The sequence below is a fragment of the Nicotiana tomentosiformis genome, chromosome 3 (genome assembly GCF_000390325.3).
Source record: "Nicotiana tomentosiformis chromosome 3, ASM39032v3, whole genome shotgun sequence".
Classification (NCBI taxonomy): domain Eukaryota; kingdom Viridiplantae; phylum Streptophyta; class Magnoliopsida; order Solanales; family Solanaceae; genus Nicotiana; species Nicotiana tomentosiformis.
In genome coordinates this window covers 17,028,968-17,037,299 of record NC_090814.1, presented here as the reverse complement: position 1 = coordinate 17,037,299, position 8,332 = coordinate 17,028,968, and the positions used below count along the sequence as shown (strand labels likewise).

Here is an 8,332-nt window from a genome sequence, read left to right as displayed (position 1 = left end):
CCTAATACCTATTGAATTTATCTTGTTAACCAAAAGTAGATGTGATGCTTATATTGTGAATGACAATTGACTTAAATTTGCACCTAATCTATGACCAAAAAGTTTCAATATGCTTCTTAAGAAAAAGAAAAAAAAGGTAAACGAGAGGTAATCAGTACATGAAGTTATTACATGCGCAGATACGTATAATTTACTAATACATATTTAACTACAGTAGTGTTGGCTACTGCCTGTATGACATAATATAGTAATAGGATATTATCATAGTCAAGGTATTATGTTTATATACCACTTAACTTAATTTTTCCCACATTAACTACCAGACATAATGTTCGTCTTGGGCTATACATTATATATTGATGTTTAATTTTTGGTCAAGACTATACTATTACTTGTATAGTATAAACTAATCATTTTTATATTAGTTCCTATGAAACAGTAAATATGATAGCATTAGACTGAACTTCAGAATGCACAACTACTAAGTGCACCAAATGCTCAAGTGTATTGATCCTTTATCTCAGTACTTCACATTTGAATAGTAATTTTATCCCTTTTGCATCATCTGTTTGAATCCATTTATTTGATTAATAAGTGACGATGCATTCTAAAGAGCTAAGTGATTGGAATTGGATCATACGCTTGTGCTAATAAGATTTTTACATTACTCAGTCATTGTTTATAATTATTTTTCGTTTGAAATTATGTGCTGAAATAATCACTTATAACATATTAGAAAATATTTTTCATTCTACATCCTCGAATTTGCTTCTGCAATAGCAATATTTTGGAAGAGGTGTTCAGACACTGATGATAAGACGTTGGTTTTTGAGTTCCAATGCATTATGGCGTAACATGCCTTTATGAGGGTAAGATATTAGGTTTAAGTCCCAATGCACCACATTAATGATATAATGATGACCGAGGCAAAATAATATGCTTTTAACGAAGCCCGCCCCACTAGATCTGCTCTATTCCCTGAATCGAATGTGGTAGCAATAGATCAAAAGTCTAAAAAAGATGATTGAATAATTATCGGGGCCGTATGAATATACGTGGACGTGGTCATAGAAGAAATAATAATTGTCATCATGATTTTAATTATGAAAGGGAGAACAATAAGGGGTCTCAAATAAAAATTATCCTTCAAAAGGTAAAGGTAATATTTACTATGATGTGGTATGAAAGGGCATTGGGTACGGAAATATCGTACCCCTGAATATTTTGCCAAGTTTTAATCAATCCTCTATCAAAATAAAGGAAAATAAAGGCACACTTAACCTTACAAATTGATATTGATGAGGGCCATAAAAAAATGATAAATGCTAAAGCAACACAATAAGCTTATACTAAAAAATCATGAGGCATGTTCAAATGATTATGATACATTCCAGAAGTGAATGTCGTCGTTTGAAATAAACTCATGAACACAAATACGCTCTTTGTAACGATCCGACCGGTCGTTTTGAGTTCTAACTCTTCGGTTTAAGGTCTTGGGTAGCTTCACTTTAGGTGCTACGACTTGTACGCGTGGTCGGAATTGAATTTTGAGCAGTTCGAAGTTATTTTGGAAAGAACATTCTAATTTCGGAAGTATTAAGTTGGAAGAATTGACTAAGGTCTGACTTTTGAGTAAACGACCTCGGAATTTGAAGGTTTCAACAGGTTCGTATGATGATTTTGGTCTTAGGAGCGGTCCGGATGTTGATTTGGAGGTCTGTAGGTCATTTCGGCGTCAATTGGCGAAAGTTGGAAATTGGATGATTTTTGGGAAATTTGATCGGGAGTGGACTTTTTGATATCGAGGTCGAATTTCGATTTCGGAAGTGAGAGTAGGTCCGTAATGTCAATTATGACTTGTGTGTAAAATTTGAGGTCAATCGGACTTGATTTGATAGGTTTCGGCATCGAATGTAGAAGTTTGAAGTTCTAAAGTTCATTAAGCTTGAATTGGGGTGCGATTCGTAGTATTAGCGTTGTTTGATATGATTTGAAGGCTCGACTAAGTTCGTATTGTATTTTAGGACTTGTTGATAGGTTTGGTTGAGGTCCCGGGAGCCTCAGGGTGGTTTCGGATGGTTAACGGATCAAGTTGAAGCTTAAAGAATGGCTGAAGTGCACCAGTTCTAGTGCAATCGCACCTGCGCAAGTTTGACCGTAGGTGCGTGACCGCAGAAGTGAGAAAATGGTTGCAGGTGCGATTTGGGCGAAGCTGGGCAGTGATCGCAGGTGCGAAGGGTTGTCCGCGCCTGTGAGGTCGCAGATGCAGAGAGGTATCGCAAGTGCGAGAATGGGAGACGAAGCCTGGGGGCGCAGGTGCGGAAGTATATCCGTAGGTGCGGATGCGCACTGGAAGTCCTAGATCGCAGAAGCGATGGAAAATCCGCAGAAGCTGCACCGTAAATGCAGCCAATTGATCCGCAGAAGCGAAAACTAGGCAGAACATAAGGGATTGAACTTGGTCATTTTCATTTGGGATTTTTAGAGCTCGGTTATTGGGCGATTTTGAGGAGTTTTCATCATGTAACACAAGGTAAGTAATTTTCCACTTGTTGTGAGCTAAATGTAAGGTTTATATATGGATTTAAGGAGAAAAATTTAGGAAAATTATGGAATTTTGGTAGAAAACCTAGAATTGATAATTTTGGATTTTGACCACGATTTTGGAAATGGAATTAAGAATAAAATATATACTTTAGTTAGTAATGTTATGGGTAAGGTTTATCTTTGAAAATATTTGAAATCCGGGCACGTGGGCCCGAGGGTGGACTTTATCGACTTTTCGAGCGGAGTTGTGAATTATTTAAATTGATTAATTATGGGTATTATAGTATATTTTGATTGGTTTGCACATTGTTTGACTAGTTTTGGATCGACGAGCATCGGTTTGAGGTGTTAGAGAGGCTTTGGAGCCGGTTATGGAACTTTGGAGCGAGGTAAGTCTCCTGTCTAACTTTGTGAGGGGGAAACTACCCCTAGGTGATGTATTTGTTATGTGCTACTAGTTTCGGGGGCTACGTACGCACAAGGTGACGAGAGTCCGTACGTAGCTAGATTCATGTTATGTCCGGGTAGACTTAGATTCCCGCCATGCTATAACTGTACTATTTGAGCTGTCTCTTGCCTATTAAATTGCTTTATTTTACGTTGCGACTTGAGACTAGACTTGTGTAGAGTGATAGACTTGCTATTTTAGAGATTCGACGGGCTTCATGATTAGCCGCGAAATAATTGTACTCCTTTTACGAATTTCTCGAGCGCTATGCGTTCTCATCGAAAGGTTTCTCAAAAATTTATAACTCACACGTCTATTCGTGAGTGGGGTCAAGGACCCATCAAAGCTTCTTATTTTAATGGGATCGGGTCGTTTGCCTCGGCAGGATAGATATATCTATGGTTCGTACCGTTCGACACTCGGTAGTGCGCACATTATGATGGATCGGGTTGTATACCTCGGCAGGATTATGTATCATACTCTCATGAGAGCGGGCCGTTCGCCTCGGCAATATAATATATGTATCTTTGGTTCAGAAATATTATGATGGATCGGGACGTACGCCTCGACATATCTATAAAATACTCTTATGAAATCGTGCGTAATAATTGATACAAAGGCAGTATATCAATGAGATTTCCTGATTTGAACTGTGGCGACCTATCTGGTGAGGTCCATTATATATAATCCGATTGAGGAGGTAACTACTAGCTGAGAGTTTGAGTTATTGCCGAGAGGAGAATTTTAGCACGTATTTATACTTCTTATCTCGTTTATTTCCACGGACTCACATCTGTTTACTTCTACTGTATCTGCCTTATTGGACCACTAGTAAATGTTAATGTCGATCCCTCGTCACTACTTCTCTGTGGTTAGGCTAGGTACTTACTGGGTACGCGTTGATTTACATACTCATACTACACTTGCTGTACTTTTTGTGCAGGTACATATATGTCTGGTGGTCTTTGGGCGCAAAGGCACGGCTATTGCGGTGACTTTACCATGAGCTGCATTTCATGTTACGATTCGCAGCCTGCAGAGTCTCCATCAGAGTTATTTATATTTTCCTGTCTAATTTGTATTCCAGGCAGATATTGTATTTTATTATATTTCTAGTTGGTGCTCATGCACTTGTGACACCGAATTTTGGGGGTTCCTACGGGTTATTCATTATTGAAGTTCGTGTAAATTCTATTTTATAATATTTAATTAATAAAAAAATATAATTTTAAAGTATTAGAATGAGTAATTAAATTGATCAATCACAGTTGGCTTGCATGACAACGGTGTTAGGCACCATCATGACTTATAGTGGATTTTGGGTCGTGACATTCTTGATTGTTGAAATCTCACAGCTCACCTCTAAAGAGGTTTGAGAGAAATAAAGAGGAAAAATATTATTATGTGGTTGCATGATTATGTCATTGGTCGTATACCTATTTTACGTCAAAAATACTTTGCCAGCCTTATGAAAAATTATTAAAAGGCAAAAGTAAAACAAGAAACAGGTCTTGCTTATAATGATTTTGACCATGACAATAATGATAATGACTTTTTCCTTGAATGAGAATATGAATATGAAAGATTATCTTTTTTTCATGCGGCTTATACTACACAAGTAGTGTAGTCGAATCACATGCCATAGTAAATCAGGGGTTACTAATGATTTTATTATTTGGCATGACCGGTTGGGCTATACCGATTATAATATGATTCGCACAATAATTGAGAATTCACATGGTCATTCACCGAAGAACCAGAAGATTCTTAAAACTAAAGAATTCTCTTGTGCTGCATATTCTCAATGCAAATTGATTATTACACCATTAACAATTAAAGTTGGGGTTGAATCCCCTGCATTTTTTGAACATATACATGGTGATATATGTAGACCTAAAACCCTCCATGTGGACTATTTAGATATTATATGATTTTGATAGATGTATCTACAAGATGGTCACATGTGTACTTGTTATCAACCCGCAATTCGGCCTTTGCAAGGTTATTGGATCAACTAATAAAATTAAGAGCACAAGTTTCAAATTATGTAATTAAGACACTCCGTCTTAATAATGCTGGTGAATTTACCTCACAAGCCTTTAATAGTTATTGTATATCCACTGGGATAATAATTGAATATCCGATTGCATATGTTTATACTCAAAATGGTCTAGCAGAATCATTAATCAAACGCCTCTAATTAATTGCTAGACCAATATTTATGAGAATAAAATTTTTCATCTCGGTATGTGGTCATGCTATTTTGCATGCAACAGCTCTTGTGCGGATTAGGCCCACAAGTTATCATAAACTCTCCCTATTACAATTGACTTTTGGTAAGGAGCCAAATATTTCCCATCTTACAATATTTGAATGTGCGGTATATGTTTCAATTGCTCCACCACAACACACAAAAATGGGTCCCAAAAGAAGATTGGGGATATATATTAGTATACCCAACATCAGGGGGAGAAAATAAGCAGTTGGAAAGGGAGATAGATTGGAATGCATTATCACTATCTCATTTAGACCCTCGAACCAATTAATGTGAGCATGAGGTTCAAAAAATAATTTATTTGCAAAATATTACAAATCAACTACCAGATGCATTCACTGACCTACTAAGGGTGACTAAGTCACATATTCCAGTTGCTAATGCTCCTATTTGAATTGATGTCCTGGTTGGACAATCTATAAATGCAAATGAGTTTAACCATGCTTGAAACGTGGTAGACCAATTGGTTCCAAAGATAAGAGAAAAGAGCAAATGATCTAGGAGATCATAATATGAAGATTATGCTTAGCATAACAAAAAGGAGGATATATCAAAGGAGACAAAACAAAGCACCTTTCACCAAAGTTCTTTTTCACCCATGATCTTCAAAATAATGGTAAGATAGATGTTCAACAAATCTGTTCAAGTGATAGTCTAGTAGATTTATTCACTAAGGCATTGCCAACATCAACACTTGAGAAGCTGAGACATAAAATTGGAATGCATCGTCTCCGAAATATCAAATAAAGTTTTTATCATGGGGAGTATAATACGCGTTTTAAGGTTTTTAAGGAGGCAACACTCTATGCGTATTATAAGATATGTATACTATTTTTCTTTCATTAGGCTTTTTCCCACTGGATTTTTCCTTATAAGGTTTTAACGAGGCACATTATCTTTTAAATAGATATCCAAGGGGGAGTGTTATGAATAGTTGAATATAATGAACTAAAGTGGCTGCCCATTTAATTCTTGCATCACATACATGAATCACTTGTATTCATATTTATCTATTTAATATGTGACTTCATTCTTTGTTTTTGAGGATGAACCTTTACAACAACAGCAACCCAGTATAATCTCATTAGTGGGGTATGAGGAGGGTAGTGTGTATGCAGACCTTACCCCTATCTGGGATAGAGAGACTGTTTCCGATAGACCCTCGACTCCCTCCCTCCAAGAACTCCCCACATTGCTCTTGAGGTGACTCGAACTCACAACCTCTTACTTGGAAGTGGTGGGTGCTCACCACTACAGCAACACATTCTTGTCCGGAGTGGCTGAACCTTTGTAACTATAAATAGAGCACTTTTGGCTCATGGATTACATACTTGAAATAAGAAGAAAGTTCTCCCTCACTCTCTACATCTATTATCTATTTTATGTTTCATATTGCCACTTTGAGCTTAATTTCTTAATAATCTATCAAATGTAAGACACAACTGCAAAAACAAAACCAAAAAACAAAAATGAATTAGCTACGTTGCTGTAAACTTAAAAATTTGACTACATAGATCCAATGTATTATGGTGGCAGTATATTTGTGCAAATATCCCTTTAAAAATTATGATTTTATCGTGACATGCTTGATGCTTTGGTGCTGAAACTATATCGGACTGCTAACCCAAAACTCTTATCTTATAAAGCACATGTCGATGCCCTGGCAACCTTATCTTAAATTTGCTGACATATTGACATTCCAAGAGAAAAGGTAAAATACAATATAGATATATGATGTCGGACCACCTTAACAAATGGCCGAGTCGATCATCATAATTTACAGGGGGGCAACGGAAAGTCGCACAAGCATTTGTTGTGGATATATGAATAGAGATCAAACCTGATCATATACCCTCCCTGTGGAATTTTCCCACATAGACTGTTGTAACTCACATTGAACTCCTGCCATGGTCTCTTTGCGAACCCAGCAGGAAATCTCCCATAAATATTGTTGTGGTTCAGAACCAAACTCACTAACTTCTTCCCAAACTTTAGCTTTGAGAAGTCAAACTCAAACTTATTCCGAGACAAATATAATTGAAATGTATTCGAATCATTTCCAAACAAGAAAGAAATATCTCCTTCAAGCTTGTTTCCTGACAAGTCAAGTGTCTCAAAGCTCCAACCAGCAAAAGATCTCGGTACAACTCCACTGAGTTTGTTTTGACCTAAGTAAAGAAACTCGAGTTTCGGGGCGAAATTGCCGAATGATTCTGGGATTGTTCCAGTGAGTTTGTTCCTGTCTAAACGAAGGTACGAAAGATTTGACAGTTGGGAAAGTGAAGGTGGGATACTTCCTTCGAGATTGTTGTCTGACAAGTTGATGTATGTTAAGTTTTTCAACTTACCAAGAAATTCAGGGACAGGTCCTGAAATGTTTGTTTTAGTGATTCTTAAGAATATGAGATACGTGAGATGGGCAATAGTGGCTGGAATTGGACCTGAGAGATTTCCTACCTTGGTGATGTCCAAACTTTGGAGATAGGGCAGGTCTCCGACGGTCGGCGAGAGGTGGCCGGCGTCATCAATTTTGAAGAGGGTTAGGGAAGTAACACGGTTGGTCTCATCATCACAAGAAAGAGTGGATTGGGCCCAATCATCACAACAATCGGTTTTGGGATCCCATGTGATCAAGTCATAGGGATTTCCTAGGCCTTTCTTGATTTCTAGAAGAGCTTGTTTGTCATTGGGGTTGCATCTTTCTGAGAGAGTTGGAGGAGCTAGAGAGAGGAAGAGGAGAGAAAAAGAAAGAATAGAAACTACATAGGGCTTCATTTATGAAGCAGGGGAACGATATTGATTTAGATTGTGGACGTTTAAAGATAGTAGTACGAGTATTTATAGAAATTTGCTTGTATTTTGGTGAGGTTTTAGGTCTCAAGACATTTTACAATGTTAAATTTAAAAAAAAAAAAAAAATTAGATTTCTTACGTGTATAAGAAAGATTTCCTACGCGTAAAAGTAAATATCCCATATATAAAAAAGAAATAGAGTTATAAAACTAAAAACAAATTTATAAATGACCAAAAAAATCAATTGACCCTTCGTCCCTCTCAAATTG

General features: G+C 37.0%; 1 protein-coding gene across 1 annotated transcript; it reads right to left on the bottom strand.

Annotated features, from left to right (window-relative positions):
• Positions 1-6,732: 6,732 nt before the first annotated feature.
• LOC104112558 (polygalacturonase inhibitor-like) lies at positions 6,733-8,088 on the bottom strand. The gene has a single exon (XM_009622516.4). It carries the CDS (start codon positions 8,043-8,045, stop codon positions 7,041-7,043), a length of 1,005 nt encoding a protein of 334 aa, XP_009620811.1. The 5' UTR covers positions 8,046-8,088; the 3' UTR covers positions 6,733-7,040.
• Positions 8,089-8,332: the final 244 nt, after the last annotated feature.

Coding starts and splice junctions, on each gene's coding strand:
- LOC104112558 (XM_009622516.4), bottom strand. CDS start 8,045: ATGAAGCCCTATGTAGTTTCTATTCTTTCTTTTTCTCTCCTCTTCCTC.